This window comes from Salmo salar, chromosome 05 (genome assembly GCF_965601325.2).
Source record: "Salmo salar chromosome 05, fSalSal1, whole genome shotgun sequence".
Lineage (NCBI taxonomy): Eukaryota > Metazoa > Chordata > Actinopteri > Salmoniformes > Salmonidae > Salmo > Salmo salar.
In genome coordinates, this window is record NC_138295.1 from 29,596,891 (window position 1) to 29,616,159 (window position 19,269).

The 19,269-nt window shown below is 45.0% G+C and overlaps 1 protein-coding gene across 8 annotated transcripts in view; it reads left to right on the plus strand.

Moving 5' to 3' along the window:
* The first annotated feature begins 478 nt into the window (after nucleotides 1–478).
* The window catches only part of LOC106604565 (E3 ubiquitin-protein ligase RNF130), a 72,164-nt gene continuing 53,373 nt past the window's right edge, over nucleotides 479–19,269 (plus strand). For 7 of the 8 annotated variants that reach the window (XM_045718036.2, XM_045718037.2, XM_045718033.2 and 4 more), the window contains exons 1-2: nucleotides 486–615; nucleotides 1,184–1,654. In XM_045718036.2, the coding sequence (XP_045573992.1) occupies nucleotides 1,387–1,654 (268 nt within the window). In that variant the 5' untranslated portion in view covers nucleotides 486–615; nucleotides 1,184–1,386. Of the gene's footprint in view, nucleotides 616–1,183; nucleotides 1,655–19,269 lie in introns of all 8 variants that reach the window. The other variant, XM_045718031.2, reaches the window with a different exon arrangement.

The following is a 19,269-nucleotide window of genomic DNA, read 5'->3' on the forward strand; positions in this document are numbered from 1 at the left end:
GGGATCCATAAGCTTTGAGCAGGTGCTTGTTGTCAGGTTGATTGTCATATCTTTTGTTCCCTTTTCCCCGAAATTGGACTTGGTGAAAACACTGTCATAAAATCCCAAAATTCACAAGCAATATTGATTAGGCTACATAAACAGATCTTTATAGCTTAGTTTGGTTTTGGTAGCATAAACCTGTCACTGCAGGATAGTGACATATTGGTTCCTCTAATCAATAAGACTATAGCCTACCAGTTTAGAACATGTCTTGAAAACGTTTTACCTAATTGACTGCCTACAATTGGATATGAGGGACACTGTGACCAAACCACTCTTTATCAGTAGGCTATAATTTATTAAATAACGGTACCATTAATGTTGACAGGTGAGGTGATTGTAAGGCTAACTACAGGTGGCCGTCTTTTCAGATATTGAGAACGTTGGCGTGATGGTAGGCCTACAAGCGCAGTTGTCGTCCTCTCCTAAATCGCGCTGCGCTTGCGCTGTGTGGATCCAGAAGGAAAAGACCAGAGAGTGAATCGCATTATCGTTGTTTTGATGGCAAGGGCCACTGAACGTTCATCCAGAGGTTTTCTATCAATATCGTTTTGGTTCGAGGAAATGGAGAAGGTAGGTACCGCGTCATGGCTTTCGAAGGTGTGAATCAATGCGAAATAAATCGAATATTAGTGGCTCCGCGCAAAGGTAGCTCGCTATTATTGGCACGATATTGTGAACACAAATCAGTAATGACAGCTGTTCACTTGTGGCAATAATACACAGCTGTAACGTTTGCATATTTTACAAAGACATTGCCACTCAGACAGCGTGCCGGCTATTGAAAATCTGGATACGGTCTATAGGCTTTTCATAACCTTCTCATTTTAATGCATAGGCTATGTATTTGTTTTCGGGATAGCCTGCTAAGTACTCGAACGATATAAATGCGCATTATAGTTGACATTAATAAAGAGCCTATGATATTCAAATAAAGGGCTCTGCTTAGGTTTTCATGCGATAAAAAGGTTACATGGATTGTCTTGTAATATTAAACAATTGACAGCAAATAGGAAAATTATAACATATGGATATAGTCTACATCTGCCCAAAGCCATTTCATTTCATTATTTCAGCTTGTCTCCCTACAGTTCTAATGTGCGCTTTTATCATTTTTCTTTTTTTTCCATTCCAAATGAAGTGTAGGCTACACATGTATTGGAATAAGAAAACTGTGTGAAGAGCACAGCATGTTTTTATGACGGGACGCCACACGGAAGACGCCGAGCCCGTGTCTGTCTTTCTTTTTTTTCTTTTTTTTGGTGGGGGGGATCGTTGGAGTGGTTCGATTCCCTGAATAACAGCTTGGATGTAAAGGGGACATTACAGTAAGACATTCCGAAGATGCCCAAGAGGTGGACCACAGCAACGCCATGCAGCTATCTCCCGGTCGTCTTGTTGGTGCTCGTTCTGCCCAGATGTATACTGTCGATCCGTGCCGACAAAACCATCAGCAAGGAAGACCATGTTAGTGCTACGGTCAATGCCACCGTACTTGACTCCAAAGGCAATCCTAAGCAAATTCTAACCAAGGACGATGGCATGTACGGCCAGAATTCACCGAAAGTGGACGCGAAAGGAATCGTGATTGCACCTGCACCGAATCATGGAGGTAGGTTGGCACAAGTGTGCCATACTTGCTGCTTATGCACAGGCAGACAATTCAAATCATTTTTTCACTAATTGTTCTTTTGATCAATCAGCTCTGTGATAAGAATTCGGCTGACTGTGTAAACACATCCATTGTAGCCTATCTTTTACCGGCAGTGATGCATCATTGCATGCATGTTAAAATGTATGGTATTAATGCATGCATTACTTTTTGTACTCCATTAATGTATTTTTGAGTGATATTGTGGAATTGCCTTGTACTCAAGGTGTCAATAATACTACCCACACACACACACACACACACACACACACACACACACACACACACACACACACACACACACACACACACACACACACACACACAGACACACTTTGCTTCTAAGTGAAACCTGTTCCCATAAAATGTTCAAGTTCCAGACATTGCATCTGTGTAATCATCGACATCACTGTGTGAGTGAGAGAGAAATAATTTTCATACAGAGACCCTTTCTGTTATATTTTCTAAAAGCCTTTTATAACCTCTAACATCTTATATGACACTAATTTAAAATAATAGGGGTCAAGGTATGAGTTTGTCAAGCAATTTTATCTATAAAAACATCTGAACTATTTGACTCTGCTAGTGACACACACAGTAAACCAGACAAATGCAGTGCCTCTCCAAGTGACACACGGTAGCAAACTACTGTGACGTTAAGGATCCCTTTTCAAGGGCCTTCTACCAAACTGCTGCTGGATTAATAAATGCCCAATTGTTTAGGCAATATTTTCCTGTTATTTCAAGATGCAATATTATCACTGTCTCTTTCTTCAGTAGTCACATTTCTTCTCCCGCCCCTGTTATGGGGCCACGGGTTGGAAATAGATAATGTTTCTGCAAAGCTAAACTAATTTCTCAGAATATCAAAAAAAATCTCTGACATGGACTACTTCCTGGACATTTTCATTCATGTTATATTTTGTTCCGAACCGAGCACTACCTCCTTTTCAAGATTTGCAAACAGTGGTAACTTTTCTGTTCAAATTTGATCCTATAAGCTCACATTGGCTTTTTGGCTCTCCTTGCTGTGCAAACTCATATTTACCCCATTTCCCTAAGCCGCTTGTTTGAGTGCCTTCGGGCTAATCTGGCTGTGGTAAACAGACTGGACAGGCTGGATACAGCTGTCCTGTGTCTCCCTCCTCAGCTTTCGGTAAACACTAAACAGCAGCGTCCCCTAAATACCCTTTCCTAGGGCGTAACAGTTCTGAGGAGGCTCTGAATGACTTGAGGGCTCGGCTTGTTGGGGAATCTGAGAAACACTCAGAAGGGGGGTTGGGGGCCATTTGGCATGCTTGGTATTTACAACCATAACTTCATATTCCACCCCTTACATAGCAGGCCAAATTACCCCCGTGTGTGTGTGTGTGTGTGTGTGTGTGTGTGTGTGTGTGTGTGTGTGTGTGTGTGTGTGTGTGTGTGTGTGTGTGTGTGTGTGTGTGTGTGTGTGTGTGTGTGTGTGTGTGTGTGTGTGTGTGTGTGTGTGTGTGTGTGTGTGTGTGTGTGTGACTGCATTAATGAGCATAATTTCACCCTATAGCTATGAACATTGTGTACTCTCTTTTGGTCCACTTCTCCCCTACTCCAACAACCATTAACCAGGTCTCTAAGCTACTGTAGTAGAACATTACATAGTGGGTAACTTAAACGTTTTAGATGAGTCATCCTGGTCCTTAGACTGTGTTGCATGTGTATTGCAGCGAAAGGCCAATGGGGATGTACTATGTCAATAATGCCACCGATGGGGGGGCCATATCATCTTTCTGGCGTCGTAGGTGTGAACCTAGGATCTTCACCGATCCTCTACGTCTGTCAAAGGAAGAAAGAGAGGAAGCAAGTAAACATCAGTAAAAATGTTTCTACCTTTTTGTTCTTGGCATAAGGACTTTGTTCTGAACAGTTCTTTGTCTTGCTTGTTCACAAAGAACAAAAGGATACCCTTTGAAAGGTTTTACTCGTCCCTTTGGAGGATGATATGGAACACGATAGGTGTGTAGTTGCTATGGAAACTGAAGTGGCCAGAAAAGCAGCACTACGGTTGCCATCCCTGTTGTGGGCAGAAGGCACCTTTTGATTCGTCCTAAGTGTATCATCAAACTTCAGTATGGGCAGCCTAAAGTAGTTACAACTCTCCTGTTCTTGTAATGTCCAAACATTTTATCAAGAACTTAATTGGTTGAAATCTGATTTGACGTAATTTAGCCTTGTCCTAGACTCTGCCTTGTTTTTGGTATCACTCGGGTTGACGACCAATCACCTAGTTGCCTTTGTCTGCTGCTGGTGTCGTAGTGGCAGTTTGGCAATGGGGGAGTAGTGTGACCTGTGCTACGACCCTGCCAGCGAAAGTCAAACCGCCAACCCCAAACTCGGTCAGGCAAAGTGGAACACCAACAGCATGTTAACAACCATATGACCAAAGGGAGGGCTAATGTTCACCAAAGTAACAAATGGACTTGAGTTTGTATGACTTGGGCCATAGTTACTTGGGAGGTCCCTGTTGTTGTGTATCACATCAAAGGGGAAGTGCTATTAGTCATGGTAAGGTTCTTCTGTTGAAGGGGTTACTGGACTGAAATAAAATTGGTTTCCCCACTGGCCGCACTCTGCGAGTGCCGTACAGGAGTCCGTTACTCTGCTTGCTCCATTGCGTCTGTACATAGGCGAGCAGGAACACTACCCTGTTTCTGGTCTTTCTTCAATTCAATAGGTCTGACAGAAATCAATCTCTTAGCACCACACATGTACCTGACTCAATGGAATTATCATCAGCACTCCATTGATTTCAAGGATGTCGCATGGCTGTTGACTGTGAAACACCATGCTTTGGCAGTCACCTGCATTCCATTTGACACTTTAGTGTTCGTCTAGCTGAGGAAATGAGAAACACAATGACTTAGGATAAGGTAGAAGTTACCTGTAACATTTTATTCTAATCTAGCCTTTTCCTCAGTATGAGACTACAGCATCAAGCCTCTTTGGCCACACTTCTATCTATCCAACAATCCATCCACCTGATTTTGCAGAGTCACTAGGGCTAGGTGTGTTGAAGGCCCTTGGCTTCCAAATACTGTGCTCAAATTTTTTCGACTGCTATTATAAGAAATTTAACATGTTCTCCACCAGGACCCAATATTGTAAGGACTTCATAACAATGGCAAATGTATTGCTGCAGTGGCTGCCAGCTGTCGCTTCTATGGAGGACATGAATAGAAATGGAAACAAAATCCTGGCTTCATCAAACTGACTCTGGAGTCTTGGCAGAATCAGAGCACCTATAAAGTACAACTACTCTCTTTGCATTGACCTTTCTTTGTCTGTAGCCTTTGAACCTTGACCCTTAGTTGTGCCTAGGACATTTTAATTCACACTACGCTCTACTGGTATTTTGAACCTTGAACTCTGTCTTTGGTCTGTTACTGTCAAATTACTCAAGGTGAGGTGTCAAACCAATCGTATCCGTTTAATTCGGTTCTCTTTTTATATTAGGAAAGTTTTTAATATCTTGTAACATTCTCACAACTTTTTTATAGCCCCTTAATTGAAAATGGTTTATTATACCGAGTGTGAGTACCGGTAGTACTTCAGGAGAGAAGTAAAAACATGATCTACAGCCTCCTCCAGATTCATGGCCTCTTGGAACATAAACCAGTTGATTTAGCACTTCCTGCCTTTCCATCTATGGCTCTCTGTCTCTCTGGCTGCGGAACCGTAGGACTGAGGCGGAAGACATATGGTGGGGAGATCAAACGATCAGAACCAAAGCTGTTCTGAGCCCTTCGGCGAAGCATAAAGATGAGCAGTCCCTCGGATTAATCCTTGCCTTGCTTCTTCTCTCCTATTCTCTCCTACGCTCCATTTACTTCGACTAGTCTCTCCTCACCACAGGTCTGACTCAGCAGCCAATGAGAAATCATTCCAAAAACTAGCCAACCTATCAAGACATTCAGCATCCCACTAACGCCCAATCAGAATTAATACAGAGCAGCCTTGTCAGATGGATGGAGGCCTGTCGTAAAAAATACTAGGCCAACAAGACCATGTGTCAATGGAAACCCTGTTATGCCATTGCGTAGTTGCCGAGCCCAGGGATTTGAGGTGCTTGAGTGGGCAAACATGGTGGTAAATGACCCTGGCAATGCGTGGCTCTGTGGGGATGTTGGCTAATTAGCCTCACCCCAGGCCATGGACGACCAACTCTCCCTAGCTACTGGGAAGAAGGAAGGACAACTGTCGGCTTGCCCAGTTATTTGTACTGTCCTTACAGGCTGTCACACTTGATATTGTGCACAGCAACTGATGGCCAAGGCCGGCCACTCATTAGGCAGGATTAGGAGTCAGATTGAAGAGGGTGGCATTTTCTGAGCTAAACTGACCAAGACGCACCTCCAACAACACACAAAACCTCACATAATTCTGCCTAAAAACAATGGCAATTTCTCTCAACCAGTAGCATATGGGCTTTTTAGGTGAGCCCTGATGACACCTTGTGATACGCAGTGCTCATTCTGTTAGACAGGGGCGCAAAATATTTCACTTACCCATTCCAAGCGTGCCTCTGCAGGGTGCTGTTGTAGAGACGCAGAGACGCATCGCTGCGGCGCTCCACCAATGTTCCGTCATAAAAATCACCTAACATAAACCATGGAGCAGATACTCTTTCTACCATATCTTGTCTGTGGCCTTTTCTGCAGCCTGTAGGCTGGTGATGCAATGTAATGAGACAGACACCTTTTACATCATGCAGGTTTCTCCAATCAAATAGTCTAACATAAATGGCACCCAATCAAATAAAAAAATGTGCTGACATGTTAACAAACATATCCCAAAAACAGGAGAGTTAAAAGTAAAATGGACAATATGGAATGGACAATCAGAAGTTTCATTCTGTGGGCTAAATTGTCATGATCAATGGTTTCAAGTTTGTATATGTACATTTTTGATGAGCTGATCTTAGCGAAAAAGAAAATACTTTTGCATGTCCCGCTATGTAAACACACTACAAATAGGCTCAGATTAACTCCAGAGGAAGGCCCAAAAAATTGTCAGACTCCAGCCACCCAAGTCATAGACTCTCTGCTACCGCATGGCAAGCGGTACCGGAGCACCAAGTCTGGGACCAAAAGGCTCCTTAATAGCTTCTACGCCAAGCCATAAGACTGCTGAATAGCTAATCAAATGGCTAACTGGACTATTTGCATTGACCCTCTTATTTTATTACTGTTGTTTTGCACAGGCTCGATGTACACTGGACTCTAACCACACACTCACACATACTACACTGACACTCCAACACACACACGGACACACACACTTGCGTATTGACGCCATACACACACTCTCACATACCTTCACACTCTTCACATACCCTGCTGCTACTCTGTTTTATTATCTATGCCTACTCACTTTACCCCTACCTACATGTACATATTACCTCGACTAACCCTTACCCCCACACATTCACTCAGTACCGGTACCCCTTGTATATAGCCTCATTATTGTTATTTTGTGTTACTATTTTTCCTTTCTGTTTATTTAGCAAAGGTTTCTTACTTACTTTTTAATAACTCTGCATTGTTGTTTAAGGGCTGGTAATTAAGCATTTCATGGTAAGGTCTACACCTGTTGTAATTGGCGCATTTGACCAATACAATTTTATTTGACGAAGATTGGTAGCTGATATTCAGAGCTTAAATAGCCAAATTGATTAGTCACAGGAATCAGGACTAATAAAGCCAATGCAATGGCCTGTTTTACAAACGGTGGGTCTACCACATGGATGGACATTCATACAATTCTATTGCAGGCCTACATTCCATTCCAGTAAGGACAGACCAATATCTTTCGGATGTCTTTTTTTGGTCCTGTCCAGACCAGCAGTCTTTGTTTGGGGCATTGCAGACCAACAATGATTTCCACAGACATTGGTTTTTGGTTCGGTCTGGACCATCCTTGATTTGGCCCAAACCTAGACCTCTATGTATGGTTCAGATTTTGTCTGTTCTGGACCGGCCTTGATTTGGTCTAAATATAGACATTTAGAAATGACGTCTTTTCAACGTTCATTCAAACCTGATTTAAACATCCAGAAAATACGCATTTTCAACGTTTCAAATTTCTGTTAATTCCGAACTAAAAATGAACCTCATATCAACGTCCGGAAAATACAGATTTTAGTTTTGCAGGGCAGCAATATTATTGTTTCACCTAGGGCGGCAGAATAGCCAGGACCTGCTTATTGCTGTACTACTGTATGCCTTGTGAACTTTCTCTCAGTATCACAATATCTACTGAATCGCACAATTAACATTCAAACGGAAATTGGGTGGTAACATGTAATATTGTAATACCATACAACATACACTCTGGGCAGGGTAAAATAGGACAAAAATAGGATTTTAGTCAGTGGTGACCATTGACTACCTTGGTAGTGGTGTTCCATCCAATGTTCTGCTATTAGACTGCAGCGTATTTCCATTGTGTGCTGCGAACTATGGCTCAGTGAATGTGAGTGAGGGGAGCAGATGGAGGGAGAAAGCAGTCTCCTAAGCCCTCAGTAATGATGACGGATGGGACGTTTTTGATTGGCGGAAGGGTGGTGAGTCGAACAGAACGCTCCATCCGCATTATTAAGGAGAAAATGTGCCATTAAATGGCCACATAGACAAGATGAATGCGAGCACAAAGGGCAGCAGCATGCACTCTGTCATAACGGCATCTCTCTGGAGTTTTACTGGGGTTGTACTGTACATTTGGCAATGTTGGTATATTGAATAAGTCCCAATTGGTTGTCTGTGGTAGGATGGATGCCACGTGCCCTGCACAATTCAGACTTTTGCTAGCCTTTGTTATTTGATCATTTGATTTATTTGGATCCCCATTAGCCAACGCCAATGGCGACAGCTAGTCTTACTGGGGTTCAACATATAACGAAGAATACATTACAGACAAGACTTTACAATTTACTTACATTTTAAAACATGAACATGTAGTGTGTGTGTGTGTGTGTGCCTCTATCAGTTACACATGTCAGTACATACACAACAGGTAGGTCACATTGGGGAAAGGTGTTGTGCCCTGAGGTGTTGCTTTATTATTATAATTTTTTTAACCATGACTTTACTTGTACAGGATGATGCCCAAGGGATTGACATTCATGGCAGAATTCACACACACTCACTCACCAGCATATTTATTACTGTTCATAATTTTGAATATAAGGTTATTTGAGTGAATAAGCAGGCTATGATAACCTTCCCTTGACCCTGTCCTTAAGAGGGCGTCTATATAATTCCTGGGTGAGATTGTTACCTCACAGCGGTCTTGCAGGCTCCCTGTGTGAGCCGGATGAGTCAGATGAGCTTATGTCATATGTTTCCCAGCACCAGTCCTTGCGTACCTCCAACAGCACCAGTCCTCGACTACATCCAACAGCCCCAGTCCTCGAGTACCTCCAACGGCACACATTTTTGTTGGAGTTGTTGGGGGTACTCAAGCACTGGAGTTGGGAAACACTGTATTACATCAAAGTTTTAGAGCTTTGTTGGTTGAAAAACTAATCTGGTAAAGATACAGTATGTTCACTAATAGCCCTATTTGTACGCGACTAAAAATGTGTCAAATTGCAGGAAATGAACTCGACATGAGCTCTGTATTGATGTGGGTATGCAGATCCACGAGCCACTGTGGCACTATTTTTATGGCCCCCACCCACATCAGTTTTAGAGCTTTCTTGGTTGAAAAACTCATCCGGTAAAGATATAGTATGTTCACTAATAGCCCTATTCGTACGCAACTAGTATTACTATAGAACGTTCGTTATGTGATTATTACCCCAGCGTGTACGTTTTGCAGTGGTCGATTGGGATGAGTTTTCCCAAACTGTCCTTGTAATTCTTTTTTTTTCCTCATTCAAAATGAGGACGGAAGCCTGGAGGCTCCTCTAGGTGTGAAGATATGTCATATGTCTAGGGATAGCCTAATGGCCTTCAGTTTGGAGAAAGTCAAAATAATAATGCGTGTCAATACTTCTTTTAAAAGAGAAGTATGGCAAGTTGATATGACAAAACAGATCCTTCATCTGTAGGCTACATGCATAGCACTTTTGTTTTAAGCATCAATTTGTTCCCATTTTCTTACCCAAACTGGATGCAGCACCTGTTTTAAACTCTGTAATATCCCTCAAAACACAGGGATGACGATTCACACGGTATACGCATTATCAGTTTGCTGAAAAACTAACATGGCAGATTCAGCCAGGACTAAAACAACAGATGTGGTGCTTTGTGCTTGGGCATACTTAAGACACCTGAAATGGCTGAGATACTTCAGCAAAACCCCAGACTCGGTTTCAGTTTAACACCACTGCGTTTCACAACGTCCCACGTTTTGACAGTTTCACTTTGAGGTTAGCTTTGCAATGCTGTGATGCTCAGTACACAGGTGTCCTTCCTCTAAATGCCGCTCTCGCTGTATATATGCCGTCATGCCAAGCAAATAGAAGTGAGATGTCAAAGAGGAACAGGTGCTTTTGTGACATCAAACCCCACCAACATCTCACAAACGGTTGGCGCCATGCACCATATAAAGTGTTGTTGATTCTCGCCACGATACCAGCAGCAGTTTTCCTGTGTTATCGGGTCAGATTCAAGCTTCCTGTTGTTCTCCCAACTGCGTAGTACAACATTGCTCTGAGTCACCCCACACAACTCTTCTTCTGATTTAATATCTCACCCAAGAAGGCGCTTCAGGAACAACGTTCTGAATTGCACTGTAAGGCTCAGATATTAGTAGGAATGAAAATTACCCTGTTTGAAACTTCAGCATTGTCTTTGTAGTGACGTGCACTATAAATGGTGGTTTCCAGTCTGTGTTTTTCAAGGCCCTTTGCTATAAGGGCTAGTGCAAATGCTCTGTTGTTTCCGCTGAGACGTTACCATACATACATGTAGGGTTTTTAAGCCTGAGAACTAGGCCACGCCTCCAGTGGTTGAATATCTATGGAGTCAGCTTATTAGTAAGCTGATTGCCAATTGGCTTATCAGTTCAAATGTTGGTCAACTCATTTCATATTACTTTACCTCGGGTGAAAAGAATAAAGAGTACTTCATAATTTCAAGCAGCAATACTCTGCTCATTGATTACCCAGAGTGCCTGTGGGTGTTCAATTCACATCTTTCCACTATAGCCCATGTCCCAAATTTAGAATGCCAATGATGATTAAAACAAACTCTGTGACCCTTAATTACTGTCTACCCATTTAATGAGTATTGATGGCAGCATAGGCATCTGGGATACCGTTTACCCTCAGGCACTCTGGGTAATCATCATTATGCTCTGTGTTTGTCATACTGTGTGTGTGTGTCGTGCACGCATAGTGATTTACTTGCAACTTTTCTGGGGTATATTGCAAGCCTTTGATTTGATCCCATCACTTCATATGAGATGGAATACTGTGCTCCTCCATCTCTTTGAACAGTAGGCCAACTTCATCATTTTCACAGTCAGGGTGGCTTAGCCATCTAATGTCAGCCCTGACATTGATACAGTATGGAGCATTGAGTGTGGGTGGGTCTGTGCTTGTCCTGTGCGCATGCCCCAACTGCCAATTCCAATGCCTCGAAGGCAGACCTTAACTGTCACTACTAAGCGCCAAAACCATCAAATGCAGCTAAAACCATCAAATGTAGCTAAAAACATCACATTTTGCTAAAACCCAGCCCAATCAATATGTGCAAATGATTGGAGTTCTGAGAAAAACTGTTTAACAATGTGGTAAAGTCATTTTTCCCTGGAAGGGTTGCAACTACTGCTACCCCCGCTAGTACTACTGCTAATACTACTGCTACTACTACTGATCCTACTACCGCTACCCCTGCTGCTGCTACTACTACTACTGCTACTACTACTGCTACCGCTGCTACTGCTACTACTACTGCCACTGCTACCCCTACTACTGCTACTACTGCCACTGCTACTACTGCCACTGCTACCCCTGCTACTGCTACTACTGCCACTGCTACCCCTGCTACTGCTACTACTACCACTGCTACCGCTGCTACTGCTACCCCTGCTACTGCTGCTACGACTGCTACTACTACTACTACCGCTGCTACTGCTGCCACTGCTACCCCTGCTACTGCTACCCCTGCTACGACTACTGCTGCTGCTACTACTACTACTACACCTGCTACCGCTGCTACTGCTACGACTGCTGCTACTACTACTACTACTGCTACCGCTGCTACTGCTACCGCTGCTACTGCTACCCGCTGCTACCCCTGCTACTGCTACCCCTGCTACTGCTACCCCTGCTACTGCTACCCCTGCTACGACTACTGCTGCTGCTACTACTGCTACCCCTGCTACTGCTACCCCTGCTACTGCTACCCCTGCTACGACTACTGCTGCTGCTACTACTACACCTGCTGCTGCTACCCCTGTTACTGCTACCCCTGCTACTGCTACCCCTGTTACTGCTACCCCTGCTACGACTACTACTACTACTGCTGCTACTGCTACTAATATGACTGCTACCCCTGCTACTACTACTACTGCTACTACTACCGCTGCTACTGCTACTACAACTGCTACCCCTGCTACGACTACTGCTGCTGCTGCTGCTACTACTACTACTACTGCTGCTACTACCGCTGCTGCTACTACTACTACTACTACCGCTGCTGCTACTACCGCTGCTGCTACTACTACTACTACTACTGCTGCTACTACCGCTGCTGCTACTACTACTACTGCTGCTACTACCGCTGCTGCTACTACCGCTGCTGCTACTACCGCTGCTGCTACTACCGCTACTACTACTACTACCGCTGCTACCCCTGCTGCTACTACTACTACTACTACTACTACTGCTCCTACTACTACCGCTGCTGCTACTACTACTACCGCTACTACAACTACCGCTGCTGCTACTACTACTACCGCTACTACTACTACCGCTGCTGCTACTACTGCTACTACTGCCGCTGCTGCTGCTACTACTACCGCTGCTGCTGCTACTACTACCGCTGCTGCTGCTACTACTACCGCTGCTGCTGCTGCTACTACTACCGCTGCTGCTGCTGCTACTACTACCGCTGCTGCTGCTGCTGCTACTACCGCTGCTGCTGCTGCTGCTACTACTACCGCTGCTGCTGCTGCTACTACTACTACCGCTGCTGCTACTACTACTACTACCGCTGCTGCTACTACTACTACTGCTGCTACTACTACTACCGCTGCTGCTACTACTACTACCGCTACTACTACTACTACCGCTGCTACTACTACTACTACTGCTACCGCTGCTACTGCTACCGCTGCTGCTACTACTACTACCGCTACTACCGCTGCTACTACTACTACTGCTACTGCTACCGCTGCTACTGCTACCGCTGCTACTGCTACCACTGCTACTACTGCTACTGCTACCCCTGCTACTGCTACCCCTGCTACTGCTACCCCTGCTACGACTACTGCTGCTGCTACTACTACTACACCTGCTACTGCTACCCCTGCTACTGCTACCCCTGCTACTGCTACCCCTGCTACTGCTACCCCTGCTACGACTACTGCTGCTGCTGCTACTACTACTGCTACTGCTACCCCTGCTACTGCTACCCCTGCTACTGCTACCCCTGTTACTGCTACCCCTGCTACGACTACTACTACTACTGCTGCTACTGCTACTAATATGACTGCTACCCCTGCTACTACTACTACTGCTACTACTACCGCTGCTACTGCTACTACAACTGCTACCCCTGCTACGACTACTGCTGCTGCTGCTGCTACTACTACTACTGCTACTACCGCTGCTGCTACTACTACTATTACTACTGCTGCTACTACCGCTGCTGCTACTACCGCTGCTGCTACTACCGCTGCTGCTACTACCGCTACTACTACCGCTGCTACCCCTGCTGCTACTACTACTACTACTGCTCCTACTACTACCGCTGCTGCTACTACTACTACCGCTACTACAACTACTGCTGCTGCTGCTGCTGCTACTACTACTACCGCTACTACTACTACCGCTGCTGCTACTACTGCTACTGCTACCCCTGCTGCTACTACTACTACTGCTACCGCTGCTACTGCTACCACTACTACCACTGCTACTGCTACCACTGCTACTGCTACCCCTGCTACTGCTACCCCTGCTACTGCTACCCCTGCTACTGCTACCCCTGCTACTGCTGCTATGACTACTACTGCTACTGCTACCCCTGCTACTGCTACCCCTGCTACGACTACTACTGCTGCTGCTACTACTACTACTGCTGCTACTGCTACTAATACGACTGCTACCCCTGCTACTACTGCTACTACTACTGCTACTACTACCGCTGCTACTGCTACTACTATTGCTACTACAACTGCTACCCCTGCTACGACTGCTGCTGCTGCTGCTGCTGCTACTACTACTACTACTGCTACTACCGCTGCTGCTACTACTACTACTACTACTACTACTGCTGCTACTACTACCGCTGCTGCTACTACTGCTCCTACTACTACTACCGCTACTACTACTACTACTGCTCCTACTACTACCGCTGCTGCTACTACAACTGCTGCTGCTACTACTACTACTGCTACCCCTGCTACTGCTACTACTACTACTACTGCTACCACTGCTACTACTACTGCTACCCCTGCTACTGCTACCCCTGCTACGACGACTACTACTGCTGCTGCTGCTGCTGCTGCTACTACTACCGCTGCTACTACTACTGCTACCCCTGCTACTGCTACCCCTGCTACGACGACTACTACTACTGCTGCTGCTGCTACTACTACCGCTGCTGCTGCTACTACTACCACTGCTGCTACTACTGCTGCTGCTGCTGCTGCTGCTACTACCGCTGCTGCTGCTGCTGCTACTACCGCTGCTGCTGCTGCTGCTACTACCGCTGCTGCTACTACTACTGCTACTACCGCTGCTGCTACTACTACTACTACCGCTGCTGCTACTACTACTACTACCGCTGCTACTACTACTACTACCGCTGCTACTACTACTACTACCGCTGCTGCTGCTGCTGCTGCTACTACTACTACTACCGCTGCTGCTGCTGCTGCTGCTGCTACTACTACTACTACTGCTGCTGCTGCTACTACCGCTGCTGCTACTACTGCTGCCGCTGCTACTACCGCTGCTACTACCGCTGCTGCTACTACTGCTGCTACTACTGCTGCTACTACCACTACTACTACCGCTGCTACTACTACTACTGCTGCTGCTGCTACCACTACTGCCGCTGCTGCTACTACTACTACCGCTGCTGCTACTACTACTACCGCTGCTGCTACTACTACTACCGCTGCTGCTACTACTACTGCCGCTGCTGTTACTACTGCCACTGCTGCTACTACTACTACCGCTGCTGCTACTACTACTACTGCCGCTGTTGCTACTACTGCCGCTGCTGCTACTACTGCTGCTACTACTGCTGCTGCTACTACTGCTGCTGCTACTACTGCTGCTACTACTGCTGCTGCTACTACTACTACTGCTGCTACTACTACTGCTGCTACTACTGCTGCTGCTACTACTACTGCTGCTACTACTACTGCTGCTGCTGCTGCTGCTGCTACTACCGCTACTGCTGCTGCTGCTACTACCGCTGCTGCTACTGCTGCTACTACCGCTGCTGCTACTACTACTGCTACTACCGCTGCTGCTACTACTACTGCTACTGCTGCTGCTGCTGCTACTGCTACTGCTGCTGCTGCTACTACTACTACTACCGCTGCTACTACTACTACCGCTGCTGCTACTACTACTACCGCTGCTGCTACTACTACTACCGCTGCTACTACTGCTGCTGCTTCTACTGCTACTGCTGCCGCTACTACTACTACTACCGCTGCCGCTACTACTACTGCTGCTACTACTACTGCTGCTACTGCTGCCGCTACTACCACTGCTGCTACTGCTGCCACTGCTGCTACTGCTGCCACTGCTGCTACTGCTGCTACTGCTGCTACTACTACTGCTGGTACTACTGCTGGTGCTACTGCTACTACTACCGCTGCTACTACTACTGCTGCTGCTGCTACTACTACTACTACTACTACTACTGCTACTACTACCGCTGCTGCTGCTGCTACTACCACCGCTGCTACTGCTGCTGCTACCCCTGCTGCTACTACTACTACTTTTCTGTGAAATGCCTCTCCCAACAATGTTGCTTAAAAAAAGTTATTTTATTGTTTTTCTAATTCAATAGGCACTCACACATCTGAGCAATCTTATTGCAGGTGCATGGCAACAGTTGAAACAGGATGAAGGAAAAAGGAAACCGCACACTGCTCTTGATAGTGTCACTGATATTTAATAAGCTTACATTGGCCAAGTGCCAGCAACAAAAGAAAATCAGCCAGGCTCTTTTACGCCCTCTACCAAATGGTAGCTATAAATGCAGAGGATGCGCACAGAGCAACAATATGATGAAGTGTGAACGGTTTCAAATAAATGATATCATTACGTGTACCACCACCCATGTTATTTCCATTATTAAATGCCCATGTGGGCTCTGCTATGTCAGTAAGACCTCCTGCTCTCTCAAACAGAGAATTGGTGAACATAAAAGTTCAATCAGGCGAAACGACAGGGATTATCCAGTCGCAGTACATTTTAATGACCTAAAACATAACATCTCTACCTTTTTAGATTTTGTATCAGACAGGGGAGGTGATATTAATAATACTCTGAGCAAAATAGAATGTTTTTGGATTTTCACCCTCCAGACATTATTTCCCAAAGGACTTAATGATGGAATGCCTATGTATGTTATGTTGTGAATTTGAACATGAATTATGTGCCTATTTAAGATTACTCTGTTTTTTGTATGATGTACCCAATGATTAATGAAAACTTGCTATGTTCTCATTGTGGTTTTATGGACGTATTCAATGCGTCTTATTTATACACTTTTATAGTGTTTGTGAAATGCATATTGTTATGTTTGGTAGCATTTATTTATTTTTCCTTTGCCTCCAACCCCGTTCCATGCGTGGAATGGATGTGGGTGGGGCTAGGTCTACATAGAGGTGCTGTTTTCAGAAGATTCACAAAAGCTCTGACAAAGGCCGATACGTAAGCTTATTAAATATCAGGGATACTATCAAGAGCAGTGTGCGGTTTCCTTTTTCCTTCATATTGTTTTACTAATTCCAAGACTAGGGCCACCGAGTGGCGCAGTGGTCTAAGGCACTGCATCACGGTGCTGGCTGTGCTACTAGAAATCCTGGTTCGAGTCCAGGCTGTGTCGTGGCCGGCCGCTGCCGGGATACTCATGGGGCGGAGCACAATTGGCCCAGCGTCGTCCGGGTTAGGGGAGGGTTTGGCCGGCACGAATGTCCTTCTCCCATCGCGCTCTAGTGACTCCTGTGGCGAGCCAGGCGCATGCACGCTGACACGGTCGCCAGGTGTACGGTGTTTCCTCCGACACATTGATGCGGCTGGCTTACTGGTGTAGCGGGCATTTGTAGTGGGTTGTGTTTCGGAGGACGCGCGGCTCTCGACCTTCGTCTCTCCCGAGTCCGTACGGGAGTTGCAGCGATGGGACAGGACTGTAACTACCAATTAGATACCACGATATTGGGGAGAAAAATAGTTAAAAAAAGAAAAAAGGCTATATGCAAGGGCTACCGGTCAATGTGCGAGGTAATTGAGGGTGTGTGTATGTGTGTGTTTGCCTACCCTCACCACCTGGGGGCAGCAGAAAGTCCAGTATCCACAGATCAATCTCAATTGCACTCCACTTCTGTGGGAAAGGGCAAAGGAATACCTACCTGAGAATGCTGTTCATTTTCTACAGTTCTACATTTTTCTACCGTTTTCTACAAGGACCTTAGCTTAGTGATGATCTTGGACACTATGGTGTTGAACGCTGAGCTGTAGAAAATGAACAGCATTCCTTTGCCCTTTCCCACCTGGAGAAGTGGAGTGCAATTGAGATTGATCTGTGGATCTGTTGGGGTGGTATGCGAATTGGAGTGGGTCTAGGCTAGGGTGTCTGAGATGGTATTGATGTGAGCCATAACCAGCTTTTCAAAGCATTTAGAAAGAAACACACACGTGTGAATAACTTATGTAAATTAGATTTTTCTATATTTAATTTTCAATACATTTTGCAAAAATTTCTACATGTGTTTTCACTTTGTCATTATGGGGTGTTTGTGTGTAGATGGGAGAAGAGAAATTATTTTAATACATTTTGAATTCAGGCTGTAAGACAAAATAAGTCAAGGGGTATGAATACTTTTTGAAGGCACTGTAAATGTTCAGGAATGGGATAGTGCTGACATGCCAACGATAGTGGCTACATTTAATCTGCCCAAATTCGCCTGGAAGGCGGTTTATTAAGATTAAACGACCATTTTGTGTGCATTTCTTTCCCCATACATTACATGTTCACATCATACACGTGCTCACACCCTTAAAGGTGGATCTGCAGTTGCTGCATCCATTTTTAGACTTTTAAATGAACGATGTATACCCATTGATTTTTGAAGAATATATTTTACTCCTTTGTTTGTAAACAAACACTGTATAGCCTCAAACTATAATTGTTAGATCATAGATAGTCAGTCCTTGTATCCATAGCTCTGTCTGTGTTTGTTACATTGCCCCATCCCTCAGCTCTTTACCAAATCAGTGGCAGGGTGGCACTTGCTATTGTTTGAACTGCAGATTGCCACTTTAAATCATCCTTCCTGAATGAGTGCCTGTTCATTAGGCTGAAGTGAACGTCAGGCATGGTTCTTACGGCATTGAGTGAAGTGAATAGAAGTCGTCCTGACTGCAGCCTTTTTACAGTGAACAGTCAAGTGCTGTACCGCTCTACCTTTGTCTCTCCTAAGAGCTATTGACCTGCTGCTCACGTTTTACCAGGCTGTGTATGAAGTATGCACTTTTTTTTGTGTTTGGGGCACATTTGGGTTGCTAGTTTTGTGCATGTGTGTTAAGTCTTGACGGCCTGTGTTTGATTAATTTAGTGAAATATGTTTAGTTAATGATAACATTACGTACGTGAAAGAGTGCGCTTTGTGTGTTGTCTCTTAAATTCTCTGAATTTTAAATGAACTGCTCCTTATGCGCTCAACTATAATACATGCTCACACACTCACGCAGATATAGACATACACGCATATGCCAGGACTGACTCAATAAGCCACACACATGTAGAGTAAATCCCACAGGGACAGTGAGCATCTGCACCCTAGTGTTGACACTGCAGCCTGATGAATATTACACTGTCTGTCTCTGAGTGTGTGTCCATGGAAGGTGAACCTTCAGGATAGGGACCATGCCGCCACCATGCACCAGAGGGAAAGAGGGGTAAAAACACACACACACCCTCACTCACAGAATACCACTATCAATCACCACTCCCTAGTAGACACACGCACCCTCACTCACAGAATACCACTATCAATCACCACTCCCTAGTACACACATGCACCCTCACTCACAGAATACCACTATCAATCACCACTCCCTAGTACACACACGCACCCTCACTCACAGAATACAACTATCAATCACCACTCCCTAGTACACA